Genomic DNA, 24,956 nt, shown 5'->3' with positions numbered 1-24,956 from the left:
TGGTGTTCACATCATCATAAACACTAAACAATAGATTTGATGACTTAAGAGGCATGAAGCTTTTTTACAAAATTAACTGTGCTCTAATTGAATATTATGAGACATACATGATATATGCATATATGACACGCCGTGACACACCCCAGGGAGGGGAGGACAGAAGAGCCCAGGACAGGGAGATACAAAAAATTTTTTTATTTACAGGAGCGGGGAGGAGAGAGAGAGAGCAAACCTCTCTCTCTCTCTCTCTCTCTCTCTCTCTCTCTCTCTCTCTCTCTCTCTCTCTCTCTCTCTCTCTCTCTCTCTCTCTCTCTCTCTCTCTCTCTCTCTCTCTCTCTCTCTCTCTCTCTCTCTCTCTCTCTCTCTCTCTCTCTCTCTCTCTCTCTCTCTCTCTCTCTCTCGTCAAATATCCAAAACGGGTCACGAAACTACGGGTCAAAACAAAACAGCGGCGGAAGTCTAAGAAAAAACAGGCCGTAACAGAAATCAATCCGCAATAAACACTGTTGCGCATGGTTGGGACACATAACAATCTGGCAACGTACTACACAAACAGAGGGGTTTATATACACTGGTAACAAGAGGGAAATGACAATCAGGTGCAGGAAACAATCAGGAAGTGGGACACAGGTGAATCAAATGAATGAATGGAACAACCAGGAAACAGACTACGGTGTGCACAGAGGGTAATAATAAACTGAAACGCTAAGCACTTAGACATAATACACAATGAAAAACACTGAACCTGACACCCTCTTCTACTTTCAGCACCACATGAACAAAGTAAACAAGCCAGAAGACTCACAACCAAGGAACCACCCCCAAAATAAAAAATAAAATTCTTCAACAATCCAACTTCTAACACACACTAGAACTAGCCCATCTAAGAGAACAATGGTGTCTTTTTGGAGAGAAAGTCTGCAGGAGGTAATTCATAGATACCTAGATTAGGGTATCAGCATGCCTTTAATTGCAGGTTCTGTCTCTAATGCCATCATTGAAACACGAGACATCTCACAATGCAGGTTTTTGTTGTGATTAATTATACTAGACACATTAGCTAATTAGCTGAAAACATTAATGGATCCACATGTTGTGGATTAGACCACAATAAAAATTTTCATTTGGGACAGAGATGAGTATTCAACTGTTCCACTGTGAACTTACCAAGAAATGCAGCGAAAACATGATTTACTAAATCAATGACTGGGCTAATTTAAAAAAGCAGACAGATATGGCCCTCCTTGCCCACCCAACACCATGCAAATATTGTTTTGCTCAGACCTATGTGCACTACTAAATTGTTCAAGCCAATAAACGAGAATCAATTAAATTGCAAATTTTCTGCATCAAAACAAAATTTTAAAGGCAAGGGTAAATTTTTTAAATGTGCTAACTCGGAGAAATGTCAATAGAATGTCCCTTATTTACTAAGAATTTCTCAGGATAAATTATCATTGTATCATTGTTGTCCCTTTCGCTGTTGCCTACTTCTACAAAAGTATTTGTACATAGGAATGCGATTATCTACACTTTGTATCGGCACTCTGGAACACCATGAGCTCACGTCCAAAGTTCTGGGACCAGTAACCGTAATGCAGTTGCTAAGCATAAGTGTTCTCCCCATTCATACGCAATCAGCTACAGTAAAACTTGTGTTCTCTGGAACAAGAAGAGTCCATATTCAAGCTTCTCTGAGCTGTCATCCAGTTTTTAGCTAATGACATTTTATGCTTCCAACGGTGTATAGTTTGTTAGGCTTTCATAAAACAACACAGCATTGGCTGAGATTTGGCTGAGATTTTACGCTCAAAAAGGTTGAAGCTTTACACCAAATTTGAAATGCCTACATCTAAATAGAGGACTTCCTTTGGGGGACTTCCAAGGAATCTCTCGAGCCTCTCGAGTATTCTACAGTGAAAACACCTTTGGCTTCACAATAGAGGGCATTTTCATCAATGAATATATTCAAACTGATCCATGATCCCTGGTATACGAACCCAACACCGTAGAATGAAAAACATACCATGATTTTTGTGCCACCATGCTTCACTGCCTTCACATTATACTGTGGCTTGAATTCAGTACCCAGGGGTCGTCCGATGTACTGTCGATGACCACTAGACCACAAATTTTCTCTCATCAGTTCACAGAATGTTGCACCATTTCTCTTTGGGAGATATGTTGATATGTTCCTTGGCCAATTTTAACGGATTCTGCACATTCAACAATGGTGCTTTACGGGGGCTTCTTGCTGATAGCTTAGCTTCGATCAAACATCCTCTGACTGTAACAGCACTTACAGGTAATTGTAGATCATCTTTGATCTTTCTGGAGCTGATGAATGGCTGAATCTTCGCCATTCTGACTATTCTTCAATCCATTTTAACAGTAGTTGCTCATTTACTACGGCGTTTTTCGGGTCTTTGTTAACATTTTAAAACATTTGAGATCATTTAAGCTGAGCATCCTATAATTTCCTGCACTTCTTTATACGTTTTCCCCTCTCCAATCAAATGACGTTGTTCCTCCAAACAATGTTTGGAAAGGCCCATTTTACTTAGCAATTCAGAAGGAAATATACTTCTTTCTTAATAATTGACAATTAATGACACCTGTTTTTTCAAAGAATGAATTAATTCTCTAACTGAACTCCACACTGCTATTATTATTTTCAGTCAATAACTCAGAACAAGCAGCGTGCATGTCATGACAGTTGGGTCTGTTGTTTTTCTATTACACTACTACATCTAATTAAGTAATATATTTACCTATGTTACTGATGTTGTACTGCAATTTTGTATTAACACAACTGTAAATAGGACGGGTGAGCCGAGTATTCGTTTCAAACCAGTACCTGTAACAAGTATTTCTGAATATGAGTGTTGTATGAGTAATTGGATTCATTATCTGTGATCAGATAATGAAACTTTTGTTTATTGTGTTTATTCTGGCATTTTGACAACTGTTTGAGTTTACTGGTGATATGAAACATTGTAAATTGCAATCATTATTAGAGTATTTATTTTCTGCTTTATATCAGCCCATAGTTTACGCATTGTGACAGCTTAACAGTTTAACACTAGCTAGCTAACTGGATAGTCTAGTAAAGCTACATTTATTACGACTCAACTGTTGCTACTTCAGCGGGGGTAAATCACGAAGCATGGAATGGAACCCTTCCAAAATTGTTACAAGAACTGAAGTAAAAACAGCTGCATAAATACTAGATGTTATAGGTAGATGAGTGATTGAAACAAAATTAAAAATCAGGATTGGGAAGATACATTTTTTCTCTTATTGTGACCAGGTACAAACTATAGTCATAGGGTATATACAGGGGTATGTTCTGGGTTGATACTGATTTGTGTACAATTATATAGACACGGCCCATACATTTCAAAGCATGAATGGCAGCACTTTGTATGGAGTGAAGCTAGTTTCTAGTCTTACTGCACTCTCTGGTCGGGGTTAATAAAGAAATCAATCATACTTGTAAGTACAGTGTTTTAATGATCATGTCAATGAATACATTTTAGCTCCTAAAATGGTGAAGTAGCTGAATTGAAGTAAGTAACCTTAGTTGGTGGTTGGTACTGGTAGCCTAGGCGCCAGCTACTTTAGGCTGACTGACTCGATCGATAGCAAGGCATGTGGCAGTTTTGTTTCAACGTTATTTATTTTGAAATGTGCCGATAGTCCATATGAGCCCAGTGTATTGAATGAGGTGCATTGCCTCTCTCACAGATTGCCATGAGAGTTAGCGGTCCGGGGATCTTGACGGGAGTGTGTTCGCTGGTCACATGCTGATTTACGGTATGTTAGTGATTTTTGTATTATCTGCATTATTTCATTTATGTAATAAACTGAGACAGATGTGTTGCTTAAGAGTATAGTGCTTCAGGCATTTTTTTGGGGAATGCTACATGGGCAGACACAAGTCTGGAGAGGGAGGGGTAGGGGAGGGTGGCAGGCAGGGGGAAGTGCAAACACTTTTTTTCAGGATAAAAAGTGTTTCCTTTGGTAAGCAAAATGCAGTATTTTACACATCATAAGACCCATATAATTTAGCTTCCATGTGCTCACTATATTGTCATCAATATATTGTCATCAAATTTGAAAGGGGATTTGTCCAGCATTTTGGCTGTGGCTCCAAGTGCACCAGGCACCACCACAATAATCTTTATCCACTCAAAAACTAAAATATTGTAAACAGACTTCCACTGTGTGTTTGAGCTTAGTAATACATTCAGTAATTCTGACTCTTGGAAAACAAAGCCAAAGGGTTACCTTTCAGAAGACACCAGGATTATGCATTTAGTCAAGAGGGTTCAAGAATAGTAGCCATTTTAGTTTGGGAATTTCATTTTCAAGCTCTTGTTAAGAAAAGGGGTGATACCTAAGGGGTTAAGTATCTTTCATTTAGTTAAAATAGTGGAAATATTTTAAAAACAAAACTTTTTATCTTGAAAACAAGTGTTTGCACTTCCCCCCGCCTGTCACCCTCCCCCTCCCTCTCCTTGCTCTCTCCTCAGACAGCTACAGGTTGAGAAGATCATAAAGGATAAGGATAATAAAGATAATAACATCTTGAATACTAATATACTGTATTCATATTTCAAAAGCAGGCTGGCTCCTTATTTATAAGGTTACTGAATAATATGAAAATATTTACAGAATGTATTTAGACGCTCACCCTATATAAAATGGGGTCACTTCACTGAAAATGCCCTCTACTGTGGAGTCAAAAGTGTTTTCACTGTCTGATTCAGTCGAGACAAGAGAGTCCTCAAAGGAAGTCCTCTATTTAGATGTAGGCATTGCAAGTAAGTTGGAAGACAGAACGTTTTTGTAGACTTCTGAATTCATTCTACTGCTGCCATTATGAGTTACGTACATGGTTTGGATCATCAGCTTTTATGGTTTGGATCATCAGCAGATCCCTTTTTTCTCCACACGGTAGCCTTCCCATCATTTTGGTAGAGGTTAATCTTGGTCTCATAAGTCCATAAAACTTTGTTCCAGAACCTTTGTGGCTCATCTCTGCACATCTCTGCAAATTACAACTGATGAGTTTGCATCTTCTGGTATAGCCTCTATATTGCTGCTCTCAAAGTCTTTTTCACCCCTGCCCTGTGGAGATTGTTTATGTCACTGTTTTGGGGGTTTTGTTCACAGCTCTCACAATGTTTCTGTCATCAACTGCTGTTGTTTTTCTTGGTCTTCCAGTTCTGGTTTCTTTCTTTTTCAGGACATTCCAAGTTGTTGTACAAGCTACCCAAATGCCTGTGCAAAGATGGCTTTCTGGTCTTCAGGTTGGTTTATTGATTCTAACACAAAATCAAAATCTAAAACCAAGAGTAGCCATTCAGAACTATTGGCTACTCTATTGTATTGTGTTTATTATTGCAACAATAAACACCTGTCAGTCACATGTTCCAATAGTTTTACTCACCTAAAAATTGGGTGGTCTGATATAAAAGGTGATATGTTCTAAGTTGTTTAAAAACTCTATATAAAAGTTCAAATTCAGATCTGTCATCTCATGTACATCATGTGTGTATAGCAAAAACAAGGAAATTGACCTTGCTGTTCCAATACTTTTTGAGGGGACTGTACTTCATTGTATTACTTCATCCATAAAATTAAGTAAACAATGAAATTATATACATTTTTATAGTTTTTATTAATTTTTTTAATTAGAAACAATTATGCATTTGGTTCACTGGACTCTTGGCATGAAAGGTACACTGACATTAGCTTATTCTCTGTAGTATGTGGATTTCCAAAATGCAGAAAAGGCGTTGCTTGTTTTGTCACCCACAAAATAAGGAACTGTTGTCGATAAAGCAATGACATCTTAAAATGGGTTATAGAGATAGAACCTTAAGTTTTAACGCTTTCAAACGATGCACCCTGTCACCATAGTGATCGAAAATTCTACCGCCAATAATTCTGGACTCCACTGTTTATGCATGTAAATACCATGGAATACAAGCTGATTTGTCTCATATTCAGCTTTTGATTTGGAATCCAAATGCCTTAAGTATAAAGCAGAAATAACCATTTTCACTACACAGTATTTTCTCTGTAGTACTGACAAGAATGCCTGCATGTTTTGTAACTCTCCCTTATCCTCTTTTCTGATTTTAATTATTAAATATTATTATAATATTTTTTTATTATATAGTATATTAAAACAAAGGTTTATAGGAAATAACATCAGTTATACTTGTGATCAGAAATTGTATTTAGTACCTTTGATTATAATTTAACTACCAGAGCTGAGTGGATTACTTTAAAAAGATAATCAATTGATGAGTTAACTAATATTTAGTAGACAGTATATTGTGTTTTAGTCTTTATCTCATTTTCAGTTTTATCAATATATCCTACATTTAAAAACAAGTACAAAACTATTCCGCTTAGGTCACCTGGACTAAAATAACATATCAAACACACAATCAAATAAAAGCCCCGTTCACTGATTCCCCCAATGGGCTCTCACCTGCTTGTTCATAAAGATGTAAATGATGGGGTTGATGAAAGTGCTGAACTTGGCCAGTATAGAGGGGATGACGCTGACTTCAGGGGTGACCAGGCCTGGACGACTGAATGTTGCCAGGAGCGCCATGATGCCATAGGGCAGCCAGCACAGCAGGAAGCAGATCACCATGGTGATCACCATGACGAGCACATGCTGCTCCCTCTTGCGGCTGATGGCTATGTTGATCCTGCTTACCTTGAGGACAGCAACGGGGGGTAAGATGGGGGTAATAAAGTGGTTTAAAGGGAAGTAAGGGGGGTAAAAGGGTAGTGGTAGTGTGGAGAGGGGCAGGAGAAAGGAAGGTTCAAGGAAAATAAAGGGGAAACAGGAAGGTGTGGCACATGAGTGATACATGTCTAGCCTCCTCTACTCCCCACACTCTGAAATATATAAATTAATGCACATGCACTTAGTTATCGGGACATATCCATTTTTTATATTCACTCATTCAAAAGCACGAAATCAATGTGACACCAGCAATGTCAGCATTCAGCATCAAGCACATTCATCAGGTGTGTATCTAGTGAGAAATAAGCCTCTCAAATGCTTTGTGGTGATTTGTGGCTGTCCGACTGACTCCCATTTTCTCTAGTTTAATTAAGTACCAGCAGTGAATCTGGTCATACACAGAGCAGATATTATGGCTTATCAGTGCAGCAGCTTTTGATAGCAATGGGTCTATGTACTGTTTACAATGTGTATGCAGTGTTTTTAATTGTACTGTAAGTACAGTAGAACCAATTGGGAATTGAAGAACTAGCATTACTGCTGCTTTATTTTTGTTTTGTGTACGAAATCAACATTTGACCTTAACCCCTACTTTCACTTAGTTTCACTTTCACTTATATAGGTTTTTTTTCTTCACACTGTTTAGCACATTGGTCACCAACCCTGTTCCTGGAGATCTACCATCCTGTAGGTTTTCATTCCAAGCCAAATTTGGCACACCTGATTCTACTAATTAGCAGCTCAACAGGATCGTTAGCTGTTGAATGAGGTGTGCTTTGCAGAGGTTGGGGTGAAAACCAACAGGACAGTAGATATCCAGGAACAGGGTTGATGACCCCTGGTTTAGCAAATGAATGATTGCTGAATGATTGCTGGAAACACGCAACACAAGGTGAGTGTTCGGCATTGTACATGATATGTAGCTAGAGCATGCCCCCTTTTTTCCAAGAGCTTTATAAATTCACGTCTACAATGTTGTGTCCCAATTATTACCAAAGATAGATGGATATTATCGGGTTTACATTCTGCTGTTCATTGCAATCAAACAAGCACAAGAAAACATTAAATTAGTACAGTACATGCAATCATAATTATATTCTGAAAGATAGATTTGTAATGGGTTATTGCTATGCTAGTAAAGCCAATTTCTTTGAGGCTGGGGCTGGGGGGGAATTCAATTACTTCTTTGATTCAATTTAATGACTGCAAATTAAATTTTACACTAATATAAATCTTTCCTCTACATCCAATTTCAGCAATACGTTTCATGGACGCTGGTAATAAAAAATATGAAATCTGTCATTGTACTGCCCTCACATTCATGGAACTAGCTCAGCTTTCTCAAAAGTGGTACACACTGTATTGTGGAGACCAGACACCACTGATCTCTCAACTGTGGCATGGCTTGTTAAGACTTGGAACATATTTTGCTCTCGGGAGCATTGGCTTCAGAGTAGTAACTTCATTGCACAAAAGCCAGAGAACAACTTATTTTCTGAAATTATACTTTAAGCACAATTTTGCTTTGTCACAATTTTGCTTCTCTGTGTGTCTGCAACAGTCTGGCTTCACCTGTCCACCGACAGTCTTTGTTGCTGAATACCTGCTTGTTTGTCCTTCTTTGTGTATCTGTCTGCCTGTTTGCAGTCATTATATACACTCATTGAGCACTGAGATACTCAAACAGGGTGGTTTGTGTATCTCAGCAAATATGTTTTCATGGCACTGCATGTTTCTTCCCATTAACTAGCAATTGCATGCACACAAAGTAATTAACAAGTCTTAAGCCTATAGATTTATTTTTTGCTTCAGTAGAGGAATGCAATACATATGAGTAATGTTGTGTGGAAAAAATACAGCAAAAGGGATGCAATATAATCTTAATCTTCTTGTTTTGTTCTCTCCCCGACTACTTATTTATCATAGATAAGACTGGTGCATGTCACAGTTTAAAGGAGATAAATTGATTTTATTTCCCACTGTGATTCAAAATAAACAGCAAACACTTTGTCCTCTCAGAAAATTTGTTGCCAGCTGCCAGTGGTTCTGTTAAATTATTTAGGTTGATCCTGCCTGTGAGTATAACATTAGATCCAACATTTGTCTTGGGAGCTGAGACAGGGAACTAAAACAGTTTCTTTGTCTTAAGTCGCACCAGTCTGTATTCGGGCCACAAGTTGGTTTATTTGCATCCATGCCATTGTTTTCGCAACAACAGTGCCCTGTTTCATGTATGTGGCTTAGTTAACCCGATCGTAGTTTGTTTATGAAATGGAGTAAGCCCAAATTTAATTAATCAGATAATGTGACATGATCCTAGATTGTTTAAGCAACGTATATGAAACAGGGCAACATCTGCGCTACCATGTGGTCAATCAGAGTGACCTTGAAGTGACATTCCATCATTACAGAACTTTTTGTGACACCGTGATGGCGGTGTCACAAAACATATAATGTTGTTAAATCATACAGGATCAGTAACATTTTAAGCATTTTCCGGAAACATTTTACCTTTTTATAACATCACCATGTAGCTAATCAGCTTCATATTCCACCACTGGCCATTTACGGTGCCCGACTAACAAATTACATATATTGTTACGTTTCTGAAAAATCAACATGGCAATTAGCTTTCTAGCACTACCATTTTGTTTAATTAGGCCACAAGTTATACTGTAGCCTGTTAGTATACCTAGTGATTGGACTACCAAGTTTGATGGCATTAGGGCAAACACTTACAAAGTTGTACCCATGTTTAGGAAAGAACATGCCCTCTGTAGATTTTATTGGCTGGTAGTGTCTTTTTTTTGAGATACAGACTTTTAGTAAGATTGGGATATTGTGCTTTAGATTAGTTGTGCCCTATTTCAAGGAAAAAAGGCAATTTCTAGGAGTAGCATTTTTTGTGTTTTTTACAAAATTCTAAATGGTTTAAAATCTAAGGAGGCTGCACTTAGATGTCCTCAAGGCAAATTTGTTTATCATGGGGAATGACGTCCGCACACACATTTTCATGGCTGTAGGTCAAACAGGGCAAGAAATATGCCTGTTCAAAGTTGCAATTTTCAATCAATTCAAACGCAAGCTCTCATACTCAACTGTTGAAAAACCTTAAATAATACACCATTAAGTAATTAAGTACAAGTTAAAACTTATAGTACCTGTTTGATGCCATGCAGAAGCTTTCCATAGCTGAAGACAATGACCAAGAAGGGGAGGATAAGACAGAAGGTGAAGAGGCATAAGATGTAGGAGATGTTGTTGGCAGTTTTGGTGGCCCAGTCCACAGAGCAGGTTGTCCCAGGACCTTCGGGGCCATACTTGCTCCAGCCAAAAAGCGGGGGTACCGTCCACGCTATGGAGTAACCCCAAGAAATTGCAATCCCCACGCCAACCTTCCTGTAGTTGGTGCCATCTGCCTGGGTGGGGCCAATCATTGTGCAATAGCGCTCGTATGACAGTACAGCCAAGGAGATGAGAGACACGATGCCTGCAGGGAGAAAAATCATGATAGTTAACCATAGTCCTCTTCTGGATGTATCCCACAATCTCAAACTTGTCACCTCAAGGCACCCTGAAATTACCACCCTCAGATGGAGATCCAATAGCTTAATACATTCATTACATTTATTTTGACATTTTTCTTATCAAGAGAGACTTTCAATGTAGAAGAACATGCACATGTTTAACATAAGCATTACTGCTTATGTTAACAGCAAACCAGCAAGGATCAGCAAGGATACAGGAAACATCAAATAACCGCTAATTATGTTAACCAAGACCAAGTGCAGACTACTTCCATAACATGCTCGTTGTCAATATTACAACAAGCATAATAAAATGGTTAACTATTAACAGCTTTATCAATCATCCACTGCAAGCTGCAATGTAGAGATTCTTTAATAGTATATGGAAAATAAGTCCTGAAACCACTGCTCTTGATTCCTGTAAGTGCATATGACATATGCTCTACTTCAGTGGAGGCTCCTCCATAGAGGTGGAGGAGGCCTGGCCTCCCCAATAATTTGAGAGAAGAGAGAGATTTAAAAAAAACAATAAATATATTTATTTTATTTATTTATTTTAACAAAAAACATATTTTTTATTTTTTATATTCATATTATTTTAGTTTTGTTCATAAATCTAAATTTTCCCATGGCTAAAACCCAATATTGCAATTGTAAAGCAACAGGCCAGATTTCCCTATCAGTTTGTATTAAGGGAGGCCAGGCCAGGCCAGGCCTCCCCTAGGAAATGAGATTCTCATAGAAGTCAATGTGATGCATTTTTTTTCATGCCAATATGTGATTGGCCAGATCACTGAAAATGGGTGGGCAACGGAGGCCTGGCCTCACCATGCATTGTGTCCAGGGCAAAGATTGACATTTTGTTCGTCCAATCACATGCTACTGGTTCATTTGGAATCAACTATCCTTTCCTTTCTATTCAACACAGAAGCCATTTTGAGAATTCGCTAGTCACTTCAGTCAAACAAACACTCGCCATAGTGGCTACGAGTGTCCTATCAACTTGTGCTTTTCAGGAAATTTATCTATAATTTGGCTATCATCCCTGGAGTTTATAGCTCATTTGGCCAAACACTTTTGCTTAAAACTACCTCGGAAGTCGGCGAGATTCTAGCGCAATTTGAGATCTTGGGCTGGAGATATGCAGATTCCAGATACTAGGGAGTGAGAATGACATTCAATAGGTCATGTTAGACACCATTTGGGATTTATTGAACAGTTTTATTTTTAATGTAGTCCATTTCGTTTTATTACAAGTCAATTTAATAATCTTCCATATCAAATTACCGAATTGTTGCTCTGTGAGGAAATTCACTCTAAATACGAATAGAGTGCTGCCCTCTAGTGGATAACGTTAACGTTAGATAAAGCCAACTGGAACCATATTTTTACATATTTTATATTGAATATATTGAATAAAACTACATATGATAAAGAAAGTGTTATCTTATCTTTTTTATATGCTAAACTTGATTAAATTGGTGATTACATGTTGAAGCTGTAGAAGAATGAAAAATGTAAGCTAAACAAAATTGTTTTTAACTACATAATTAAAATTCCTGCCTTTTACACATGTTCACTTGGCATTTATATTACATCCAAATGTCATTTCTCAGCTTAATTATCAGGCAGGCTCATAGACTTACAGCAATGTCATTTCTTCAGGAAGACACAAGGCTAAGCTCTGCACAATGAATTTCATCAGCCAGAACTTTCTGACTGTAGCTTACACTCCAAATAGTATGCCTTTGGCCAGCACAAAGACAGATAAGAGAACAGGGAACATTCCATCGCGAGTGAAGTGAGCAAGCGGAAAAAAATGGCCTCCTCAATTCTGGAAGTCACCAGCCTCCACTGCTCTACTTCCAAGCATGCAATGTCAGCTGCTGCTGTGGAGCTGACAGCCATAGTTGGCACCAGCAAGGTCCAGATTCAATACCATACTGCACAGTCAATCCACATGCTAGACAGGATGAGTCATTCAGTAGCCCCAAGTTTTGGTCTTCAAGTTAAAACATGTCTGTATATGTCATACAAGGTGTGTTTGGTTGGGGGGGTCAATGTGCCCTGCAACATCTGCAAAATGAGAGGTGGATCTTCAAAGCACATGCAATATAATCCTATGCAAAGGTTTATGATGCTGTGAAGACCATCCATGGCCAAAGAACCTACCCTCTTAGAAGCACTGATGGATACTCCTTCATCAGGGACTAAACTAAGAGCTGCCAACTCTACCCACCATCCAGAGCCTTGATGTCCCACCTGCCTTTTCCGAGGTAGCTAGAAAATAAAACTCCAGGAACTGATGTTATGACCCGGTCTAGGGTCAGGCCATGACAGGGTAAATGATCGGGAGATGGAGTGTAGAACGGGGAGGGGGAACGAAACGAACACTGCAGACCGACAAGTAACTCCGGTCCTGTCTGCCTAAAAAAATCTAAATAATCTTGAGCTAGTCTTCCAAGACTCACCGAGCTCGAAGGACCGTGCAGCCAACCCCCAACAGAGATCAAGTCTCCACCCAGGATTGCCTCCCAGGAAAAATAACAAAGAAAAATAACAAACAGTGTCCCATTGGAAGGATACAATCCAGCTGTAGACACTGTAACTTTACCAGAGTCACTATATGGAGAGCAGAGGGGCAAATCAAAGTAACAGTCAGGGTGGGCAAACAGGGTCGAGCATGAGTGAGGCACTGGGGCAAACAGATCAAAACAGGCTGGGCAGGAATCAGAGTCGTAAGGGATGCAAGGGTCAAAATCAGCAAACAGTTCCAAACGGGCTAGGCAAGAATCAAAGTCGAAAACAAACGAGGCAACGGTCATACACAGTACTGGAACAGTAAACAAATCAAAAGGGCTAGGTGAGACTCATTAGTCAAACAAAAATATGGTCATACACAAGTTGAAGTTATCAATAATCTACAGTCTCTCCCACAAAGGTTCACAGAGCTAGTCTACCCCGATCAGCAGGATTGGTGGCCTTTTTCAAAGGAACGAACCAGAAATTGCCAATGTGTGGCAGGACCGCATATCACAAATATTAATTGAAGAAAGGTCATTACCCTCCCATAATCAACTGGTGTTGAAAAATAGTGACAACACTACATTTTTGTAATTTACCCAAGACCTAGATGAACAAATTTCAGTGATCCTAAAATGTTGTTACAATTGATTAGTATGTGTTTTTACAACATTCATGTTTTCAAAACTACTATTTACAATTTGTGTGATTCTAGAGCAATTTACAACCAACATATGATTCTGACCTACTTACTGTTGCCATATTATTGTAGCTAGAGTAGAATTTGTGCTGAAAATAAAGATATGAAACACTTTGGAATCACTGTATATAAAGGTGATTAAAATGACACAAATGTCACAGCATGGCACAGTCACCAGTTTTCCTCATTTTGCCCTCAGACCCCAGAGGGTTAAGTAAACACACCGTGGCTATAACATTTTTACACTAAAAGTATGTTGAGTTGATTTTAAAGCTTAGAAATCATGTCACATAGGCACAGGCATTAAACACTAGGTAAATTAAACTGATCATTTGAGTTGGCCCTAATTAATTTATTACCATGAAAAAAGAAAATCAAGTCAAGATCTTTGTAATTGTTCCGATTTTTCAGACCAAAATTCTTTGATTTGAATTTTTTCTATTTAAAAAAAATAAAGACCACCTGCCATATTTCAAAATGCATGGGATCTATTCCTCCATAAGCTTCTCCACATGCAGTACCATGTAATTCCAATGGAGGGAAGAAGGGTGAAACTGATGTAGGATTAGATGCCATGCATTTTTAAATATGGCGGGTGGTCTTCATTTGTTTCAAATGCGAAAAATTCAACAGGTCTTGGAGTATCTGTTAAGATAGACATCATCATGAACAACAGTATGTACCCAGATATTTAAATAATAATATAACAATGCTTTGTGTTGCCCTTAGTGGGCAGCAAATGTTCAAAACCTTTTAATCCAACCAAAAAAGACATGTGGGCTGGAGCTTCATTCTTGCTAGCTATCTGCCATTGCCTTATTAAGCACACAATTACAAGGGCAGAACTGTAAAAGGATGTTTAGACAGTGGGTGAAGACAATTTAAACCAACCTCCAGCCTTATGGTTGCATAATGGTTACAGTGGCAACAGCATGGAAGAGCCTCAATCTCAGCCTCACAAATTCAGATAACCTTTGAAACAATTTCACAGGCTTACTATACATCAGTTAGGTCTAACAGGTCATCAGCTAGTGCTGCCACAATTAAAGCAAGGGCTAAAGCAGTGGCATTCCGGATAAAGATCTCTTACACAGAAAGAGAAGCCACCATGTTAAGGGAGAAGGCACTTTCAGGAGGATCAACAAAGAACACTGGCTGAGGCAGCACCACATTTGATATTCATCATACTTATTTTTTAGACTCATTGGTCTTCTGCTGCTGTAGCCCATTCACTTCAAGGTTTGACGTGTTGTGTGTTCAGAGGGGCTCTTCAGCATACCACTGTCGGTTATTTTAGTTACTGTCATCTTCCTGTTAGCTTGAACCAGTCTGGCCCTCTCAAACCTCAAACAAAACTGTTTGGCCACAAAACTGCTGCTCACTGATTGTTTTTCGCACCATTATCTACAAGGCTAGAGAATTCCACGGTCAAATTCACTTACAAGTACAAGTCAACCTGAAAAACACTGAGTGTATATATTGAAGCAATATTTAATGCATGATTGATCACCAAGCTTACACAGCATCTACTGACCCCCAATTGCAGCATCCAACCCATATTGATGCAAATAGGTTTACTGCAGACCAAGAAACTACCAAACCTGAAGTGCGTTCAATATGGCAAACGTTAGCTAACAGTTTGAAAAGGTAGTGCCGACAGAGATGACACAGAGAGAACAAAAGTTGACAATCATTTCACTGTTATAATGCTCTTTAATCAATCTAATATTTGTTCTTTCCCTAAAAAAAACCCAGGTCAGCAGCTAATCAGCTAGTCACATCCATTTATATTAAAAAGGCATTGCTGGCTAATTAAATGGAATGTTCATTTAAAACAGTTCAACAGTATCTGTTGTGGCAAAATAGTTAATCGTCTGGCTCAGGTGATAAATATAATGTTCTTGGCAGCTGGAACTAGCAATTCCAGTTCTGTGCATTTGCGCTAATGTCACAACAGTGCATTATATAACAAAGCATTACAGCATTACTGTGCTTCTTCCTGCACTTTACTTGTTTTACTATAGGATGGCATCTCTCTGTTATGGATAGTCGTGCTGTGTAACAACTTTTGATCAGAAGAATGACCACACTGTGGGTATCTTTTTTGGAGTGGGGTTTCTGGGATTTTCTGTTCAACTGGGCACCATCCATCCCTTCTGTGGCCTGCTTGTCCCCGGTTGGGGTTGTAGGGGGCCTGGGGCCTATCCCGGTGTTTTTTAAATGGGGGTAAACCCTGGGTGGGTCACTGATCGATTGCGCGGAACACACACCATTCACTTACATACTCATGACAACAAGCAATTTGGACTTTCTGATTGGCCTGACCTATATGTCTTTGGGCTGTGTGCTGGTTCCACACAGGGTGGATTTGGCCAGGGTTCAGGCCCAGGGCCTTCTTACTTTTCTCAGTACATATATAATTGCGGCCTCACCTCAGTGCCCACATTTCAACAGCCAGTACAGAATGTTCATTACGGCAGCATAAGCCTAGCAACAAAAACTAGATATTTCACAGATTCAAGCTAAAGGTAATTTAGAGAGGGTGGGAAAATACCACAACTATGAGAGTTAGCTCCTCACACATCCAGGTATGTTGAGTTATGGACTGCGTACCTCATGTTTTCAAAGCAGGAAAACCTGTGGATATGAAATTAAATTCTGCATTTAGCACCAGGGTGGAGATGTGCACTGTCCACTGTTTTTGTTTTGTGGGAGGGAATTTACACATATACAGCACACAGGAAATTGCAAGCAATCAATTTGTTGATTTTTATTACATTTGTGAATTTGCTTAAATTCTGACTTGCATTTTTTAGGTCAGTGGTTCACCAACCTGTGTTTGCTGGTTTTCATTCCAACTTATATTGTAATACCATAATTTTAGCAAGATGTTAAATTAATGTTTTCTTAATGTTTTTCATGTTTTAATGGATTATTTACATGTAATATAAATGTCCCATGCGCTTACGGTGATTTATTTCAAACCTTTACATGAAAATAACTGAGACTCTGATTAATGACTGAGTTGGATGGATTTAGTAACAAAAATAAGTAGCACTTTACCATAATGTTACATGAAATGGCATTAACCAATGTGGGAAATCCACTACTGTAACTACTGAGAAGTAACAGAATTCAAACATCATTAATTATCATCATGAATGTTACCAACTACATTCGTTAATGTAAGTTCACATTGGAATGAAAAAAGCAGTTAATATATTTATTAATGTTTAATTATATGTGTATACGGTAGTGTGCTAATGTATACATGTTCACATAATCACTACATTAGTTAGTAGTTAACAAATAACATTAACTAATGAAAAGTTAAATTCATGCTTAATTTATGTATTTGTAACATCATTCATTCATGTTGACAGCTATGTAAGTATGTAACTTTATAAAGTGTAACCAAAAAAACAATGAAAGAAATGAAACACATTTAAACAACACTTAAGACATGGGTTAGCAAAACAAAAAACAGAATATACATTGGTCCCCAGGGCAGGGTTTGAAAAGCACTGTTTCAGATTAACAAAAAGCACAAAAGAACTGTTTTCATTATTTTCAGTGTTATGAAGCAGAGCCTAATATGCGTGTATATAACAAGATACTTCACCGAAATGATTGTATTGGTGAAAGCCTGCATGAATGTAATCATACGCATTCTGAATCTTGTGAGCTATAGTTTATTCAAAATCATTCAAATGAAAGAAATATTCATAGTCATATAGATTTCAAATCCTTTCAATCCTGCCAAAAGCATGAATATATTAATACTTGCATTTCTTGCATTGCATGCTTTCATGTGTCAATTCAATCAATAAAGTTCCATGGCTATAAAACATTAATCATGTTTATTCTAAATTATCTCTCACATGGTAAAGTTTCAATGTTTGTTTTTCATTTGCAACTTCACTCTTAAGCATTTAGATATCTCAGGGGGCAGTTGGTCAGAGTTTGGGGGCGGACACTGGGAGGCATGGCGATTGGCAGTCACGGCCTGGTGGTCCGCCATACCTCAATGGCACCAAATCCCTCTCCTGGCTACAGGGTCAATAATCAGTGAATCTCATCAATGGCAGCGATGAAGCTACAGGAATCACCATTGGGAACATTGCTTTGTGAAACATACAGAACTTCACTTCTCCCCGTCCCCACAGCCTGTTCTTTGAACTGTTTGATCGAGCTCAGACCCAATTCACACAGGGCACAGGGGCAAGGATGTGGACAGACACAGCTAAGTAATAACTCCCTCTGTCTGCATTTACTGTCTATCTTATCCCATAACTTTTGAAAATAAGTAAATTAATAAATGAAGGCATGACTGAAAGCATGTCAACACATTAAATATTTAAAATCTCTTGGTAAAATAACTACTCTAAAGCCTTCTCAGATAGATACATGAATCCTATATCCTTCATGAGAAAAAGGAAACCCAAGAGAGAATTCTGAATCTGTTAAGATTCAGTTATAAGTTATTCTGTCCACATGAGCAATACAGTTGGTATATGCACATAGGTAGTACATGTGATTGACATATATGGCATAAGTAAATGAAAGTAAACAACATTTTAAGTAAAATGTTTGCATAAACTTACCAAAAGCTTCTAAATACAGGAAATTAAATTGATCAACACAAATGCTAATATCAGTCTGCTCTCCATCAAGGTGTATAAGCACAGATATTTGGCAACTTCTACACCCCTCTATTTGTCTATTGTACTTCAACATGTACTCACTACTGGACTGCTTAAGATTCAAAGAGCGAACTTGTCTTATTTGTGGCTATATATCTTTCAGCAGAGCTTGTTCACAAATGTTTAGTGTGATTAATTGATAGATCCTGCAGTAGAGTGTACAGTATATTATAGAGTGTACAGTGTATATTGTTATTATCTCTTAGGGACATGAATGTAATTGTAGAGCATTGTGCTAACAACACAACGGTGATGGGTTTGAACAGGGGAATACATACACTATGAAAAGTATGCATTGAAATACTGTACATTTCTCTTGATAAAAGCGAAAAGTAACTGCTAATTGAGTCAAAAAAGTGATTTGCAATTGAGACACAATAAAGAGTTAAAAAGTTATACTATGGAATACAGTTATGATTAATTACTGTGCATACACAATCACTCAATGATAGTCACCCAAAAATGGCTTTGATTCTCATTGTGGGGAATTAATATTATAATGTAATGTATGGATTTGTAATATATTGCACTGGTCAAATTTATCTTGTAGCTGATAAAATGATGAAAATAATGCATATGCTGCCATTGTAAGGTGTAAAAGCTTAATATCCTACATAACCAATCCCCCCTCCTTTGTCCACTTTGAACACATAAGAGGCTGAGCACCACAGTTGAAAATTTCTGAGGAGAACCCTAATATATTTTAGTTATTACCATCAAATTAGATAGGCCTATACATAAGGCATAACTTTGTGTTTTTCCCAAAAAAAAAGAAGATTTTTTTCAACTACAGCTAGCTTTCTGATTCAATTTGTATGATGTCATGAGATTGAAAACTAGCAAATTTCCTATCTCTACATTCTTTGCATTCCTGCATTTCATGTGTGTAACTTATGATCCTCACCCATCTACTAATGGTTCACAAATCAACTGTGAGGCAACATTAAGAAGACTGCATACTGTATCGCTAATTTAAACCAGCAATGTGACCTGTTTTCAGACCAGCAGAAATACATCTTTCATCATCATTTCCACAGATTTGTTTACAGTGCAGATTGACAGCTTTTATTAAATAGTATTTTTATACATTTTGGTTTCACCATTCAAATTACAGGACTTGTACACATAGTCCCCCCATTTTAATAAATGTCTTATGGTAAATAGAGGTGACAGATAGCTAGCAATACTCCATGAAAGTGTCTACAGTAAGTCATGGAGATTGTTGCACATGAATATATTTTTTTAAATAAGTCTTCACTATCACTATACCCACCTCATAAACTTTATTCCTTCTCAATCACAAGACAAAGACAACCACTTCTGTGTTAGCAATGCCAAATCGCTAACACAGCAACGACTGTCACAGGTGAAAATATCACATGCCACATGACTGGATCACCTAGAAAACCTAAATGCTTCCTTCATACATTTGCTGTAAATGTATGGGCTTAATTACAAGCTGTACGTCTCCCCCATTGACCTAGGTCGGTGCATGTGTGAGTCACTCCAGAAGATCAAGAGGAAGCTGATGTCCTTTCCTCCTGTATATATATATATATATATATATATATATATATATATATATACACAGTGGTGTGAAAAAGTGTTTGCCCCCCTTCCTGATCTCTTATTTTTTTGCATGTTTGTCACACTTAAATGTTTCAGATCAAACAAATTTAAATATTAGTCAAAGACAACACAAGTAAAAACAAAATGCAGTTTTTAAATGAAAGTTTTTATTATTAAGGGAGAAAAAAAATCCAAACCTACATGGCCCTGTGTGAAAAAGTGATTGCCCCCTAAACCTAATAACTGGTTGGGCCACCCTTAGCAGCAACAACTGCAATCAAGCGTTTGCGATAACTTGCAATGAGTCTCTTACAGCGCTGTGGAGGAATTTTGGCCCACTCATCTTTGCAGAATTGTTGTAATTCAGCCACATTGGAGGGTTTTCGAGCATGAACCGCCTTTTTAAGGTCATGCCACAGCATCTCAATAGGATTCAGGTCAGGACTTTGACTAGGCCACTCCAAAGTCTTCCTTTTGTTTTTCTTCAGCCATTCAGAGGTGGACTTGCTGGTGTGTTTTGGATCATTGTCCTGCTGCAGAACCCAATTTCGTTTCAGCTTGAGGTCACAAACAGATGGCCGGACATTCTCCTTCAGGATTTTTTGGTAGACAGCAGAATTCATGGTTCCATTAATCACAGCAAGTCTTCCAGGTCCTGAAGCAGCAAAACAGCCCCAGACCATCACACTACCACCACCATATTTTACTGTTGGTATGATGTTCTTTTTCTGAAATGCGGTGTTACTTTTACGCCAGATGTAATGGGACACACACCTTCCAAAAAGTTCAACTTTTGTCTCGTCAGACCACAGAGTATTTTCCCAAAAGTCTTGGGGAACATCAAGATGTTTTCTAGCAAAATTGAGACGAGCCTTAATGTTCTTTTTGCTCAGCAGTGGTTTTCGTCTTGGAACTCTGCCATGCAGGCCATTTTTTGCCCAGTCTCTTTCTTATGGTGGAGTCATGAACACTGACCTTAACTGAGGCAAGTGAGGCCTGCAGTTCTTTTGATGTTGTTGTGGGGTCTTTTGTGACCTCTTGGATGAGTTGTCGCTGCGCTCTTGGGGTAATTTTGGTCGGCTGGCCACTCCTGGGAAGGTTCACCACTGTTCCATGTTTTCGCCATTTGTGGATAATGGCTCTCACTGTGGTTCGCTGGAGGCCCAAAGCTTTAGAAATGGCTTTATAACCTTTTCCAGACTGATAGATCTCATTACTTTCTTTCTCATTTGTTCCTGAATTTCTTTAGATCTCGGCATGATGTCTAGCTTTTGAGGATCATTTGGTCTACTTCACTTTGTCAGGCAGGTCCTATTTAAGTGATTTCTTGATTGAGAACAGGTGTGGCAGTAATCAAGCCTGGGTGTGGCTAGAGAAATTGAACTCAGGTTTGATAAACCAGAGTTAAGTTATGTTTTAACAGGGGGGGCAATCACTTTTTCACACAGGGCCATGTAGGTTTGGATTTCTTTTCTCCCTTAATAATAAACACCTTCATTTAAAAACTGCATTTTGTGTTTACTTGTGTTGTCTTTGACTAATATTTAAATTTGTTTGATGATCTGAAACATTTTAGTGTGACAAACATGCAAAAGAATAAGAAATCAGGAAGGGGGCAAACACTTTTTCACACCACTGTATATATATATATATATATACACACACCATGCACACTGTCCCTGGGCAAGTGTTTATGTTCGATGCTGAGCCGTGTGTCTCCCCCACCAATTGTGCTCAATGTGTGTTATGTGATGGGTAGCTCTGGAGGATTACACAGCCATTGAGGCACCAGGCTTTTTGTACAGACCATGAGATAGTCCTTGCACCTCTCTGTGATCCTTCAGGAATCATCTGATAATTACCTGTGTGCCACACTCATGTCCATGAATCGGAATCCTTTCTGCTGTAATAACTGAGCTTATTTCTTTGCCCCATGCAACGGTGTCCCAAGAAAAAACAAAGATAACAAAACAAGGAAGTAACACCATATACCATTGTATTTCTTCTGTGGCGTTCTATACTCATTTTAATGAGCTTGATTACAGCACATATGAGTGGCCTTGAACATAAAGGAGCAAGTAAGCATTTCTTTTTTACAAATATTGTGAACTGTCATTTTTCTGTGCATGCTGTAAAACAAAACAGCCTCCGGAGAGGTACTTTAGCCCCACATTGCAAAAGATGCATTCACAGCTATATCTACATCACAGAATTCAGCTGGTGCTTCTGCTAACTTCCAACAGTGCTCACTGGGGAAACGCATTATCTGCACAGGTGACAGGCATGTCTGCAGCACTCAGATCTTTTCATGATAAGCTCTCAGTGCTAGTGTCTGACAAGCCTGGTACTGAGACTGAGCCTTCTTAGTGTTGTCTTAAAGATATAGCATATTCAGCCCAAAAACTATGTTTTAAAGAAAAAATCATTCATACCTTGAATGTGACAGCGATATTCTTTCATCTTCCTCAGAGCATAAATTACTAGAATGTTGTTTGATGTAGATCACCATAGTTACAGTACCCATAGCAGGTATTAATGCATTGTGTGTTGGAAACCTTGTCAATGCATAGGTCAATATAATGTTCTTGGTGCTTCTGTGAATCTCCTGTCTTTTTTGGCTTTTGCCAATCATTATCTCTTCTTTAAAACTGAGTTTTTGGGTTGAATTTCCAGTCTTTTGCCAACCATTATGACATTATCTCTCACTTTAAACATAGTTTCTGGGTTGAATTTCCAAACCTTTTTTACCGGAAGGTAATGTAATCGAATCGATATAAACAGTGGTTGCCCTGAACGATGATATCTTGTGTTTTCAGAAAGAAAACCATTTCAAAATCTTGTGTTCTGATAACTTAACATAATAACTTTTAATGAAATTAATTACTAATATAATTTGTATTTGACCATTTAAAAAGAAAATGAACCGTAAGTTGTTTACGACTGTTCCATCCATCCATTATCTTAACCCTCTTATCCTGCACAGGGTCGCAGGGGGGCTGGAGCCTAACCCAGCATACATTGGGCGAAAGGCTGGACAGGGCGCCAGTCCATCGCTGGGCACACACACCATTCACTCATACACTCATACCCACGGGCAATTTAGACTCTCCAATCAGCCTGACCTGCATGTCTTTGGACTGTGGGAGGAAACCGGAGTACCCGGAAGAAACCCACACAAACACGGGGAGAACATGCAAACTCCACACAGAGAGGCCCTGGCCAACCGAGATTCGAACCCAGGACCTCCTTGCTGTGAGGCGGCAGTGCTGCCCACTGCACCGTCCGTGCTGCCCAGATTAGATTAACGCGAGAAATATATACGTGAAGACTATTCAAGAGGATGTTAAAATATGTAACACGGTATATTGGGTGATTGAGTTCGCCTTCCAGGTTGTTTGCGATCTCGTAAATAAACTACGTGCCAATCTATATTCAATAATGAACTTTTTGACCACCATGTTGTCTAGAGCATTTTCTCTATCATGAAAAATTGGGGTCATTTTCTTCCTCCAATGGCCAAAAAAAACTTTTGTTTACCGAGACTTAAGGTAATCTGTAGCTTAACCTTAAACTTTACTAATGGAAAATGTTGTTAAGGTGTTTTATGCAACACGTAACGGATTTTAACAGATTACTTAAGGGAAAATGCAATACTTAAGGGTTTCTGACATTTCACTTCAGAAAAGCCTTAAGAGACACTTACGGGTTTGTTGTGCAACTCTCTTAAATTTAAGGGAAGCTTAAGGGAAATTACACTTAAGGTGTTTTATGCAACCGGGCACTGGTCCTTATCTTTGTTGCACAGGTAGTAGATGAAATTGTACTTCCCTCTTTCAGCGCACTTATCCCTGGTTATGGGTGTCACGGACTAGCGCCGCGACGAGACTAACACTGTTACAGACATGCAACACAAACAAAACAACAAACAAACATAAAACAAAAGGTTACCTGGGTCTGTTCAATCCTGGTCTCACAACCAAACAGGAAGTGAAGGGGACCAGGTGATATTTATGAAGGGTGATTAGCGGGAACTACCACCTGTTTAATTTAGACAAGGGGGGAATTTGAATAGTACATGAATGATTGATGAATGATGACGAGAGAATGTGGTTACCGGGGACACCGGCACCATCATGGAATGGCATCTTTTTAAATTAATGTGGAACTATATAAGCGCCGCACACCGTCATCGTAAAGAGACCTGCTGACTACCTGCTCTAGACTCCACGCCGCTCCGCTTAACTTTCAAGAAGGCCGCTCTATGCTAGATACTATTAACTGCATCCGATACGCAGACTGTCACCGACCATAGACTAGATAATATTCCGTGTGCTTTGAATAACCATTGTCAACTGCTGAGAGGTGAAACCACCGTCTCTCTGGATTTTGGACACGCCAGATTAATCGGTGAGAAACTTGCATACTCAGCGTTTTAGTCTGAATACTTAGCAACATTCAGGCTTAACAATACTCTTGTGAATATTAAACTACTTTTCCTTTTCTAACTACCACTGTGTGCTCAACTCTTTCTGTGAAATCGTGATCGTGGCGGTCTAGTGTTACGACCCATTGATTCACTTTGTTGTCGAAACATTGGTGGAAATTCGGGACGTAACAAAGAGCTTCAGCTCATGCACCACTCATCCCACGTCCTGTAATAGATACACCATTTGAGCGTATTGGAGTGGATGTAATAGGCCCAGTGGAGTGGAGTCTGACAGGAAACCGATTCATATTAGTTGTCTGTGACTATGCTACTAGGTACCCTGAGGCTTACCCACTGAGAGAGGTCACTGCTAAGCAAGTAGCTAGTGCATTTTTTTTCACAAGTAGGCATTCCAAAAGAAGTTCTCACTGACCAGGGCCCAAACTTCATGAGTCGCACACTTCAACATGTCTATCAGCTCTTAGGGATTAAGCGCATATGAACCACCCCTTACCACCCTCAGACTGATGGCTTGGTTGAGCGATTCAACTCCACCTTGAAGTGCACGCTGTGCAAGTTTGTCTCCGAAACAGGTAAAGACTGGGACAAGTGGCTGCCTTTCCTCCTGTTCATCTACCGGGAGGTGCCTCAAGCGTCAACAGGATTTTCACCATTCAAGCTCCTCTACGGCCATCAGGTCCGAGGACCCCTGGATGTGCTGTGGGAGAGCTGG

General features: G+C 38.9%; 1 protein-coding gene across 1 annotated transcript in view; it reads right to left on the bottom strand.

The window, feature by feature from the left end:
• LOC133127101 (parapinopsin-like) overlaps positions 1-24,956 on the bottom strand; it is a 72,309-nt gene that overhangs the window by 32,091 nt on the left and 15,262 nt on the right. Inside the window, exons 2-3 of the mRNA XM_061239744.1 lie at positions 9,937-10,265; positions 6,509-6,742 (exon numbers count right to left, since the gene is read on the bottom strand). Of these exons, the coding sequence (XP_061095728.1) occupies positions 6,509-6,742; positions 9,937-10,265 (563 nt within the window). The remainder of the gene's footprint in view (positions 1-6,508; positions 6,743-9,936; positions 10,266-24,956) is intronic.

The sequence above is a fragment of the Conger conger genome, chromosome 4 (assembly GCF_963514075.1).
Source record: "Conger conger chromosome 4, fConCon1.1, whole genome shotgun sequence".
NCBI classification, from domain to species: domain Eukaryota; kingdom Metazoa; phylum Chordata; class Actinopteri; order Anguilliformes; family Congridae; genus Conger; species Conger conger.
Note: the sequence above shows the minus strand (reverse complement) of the source record. Positions and strands in the feature narration are given on the sequence as shown.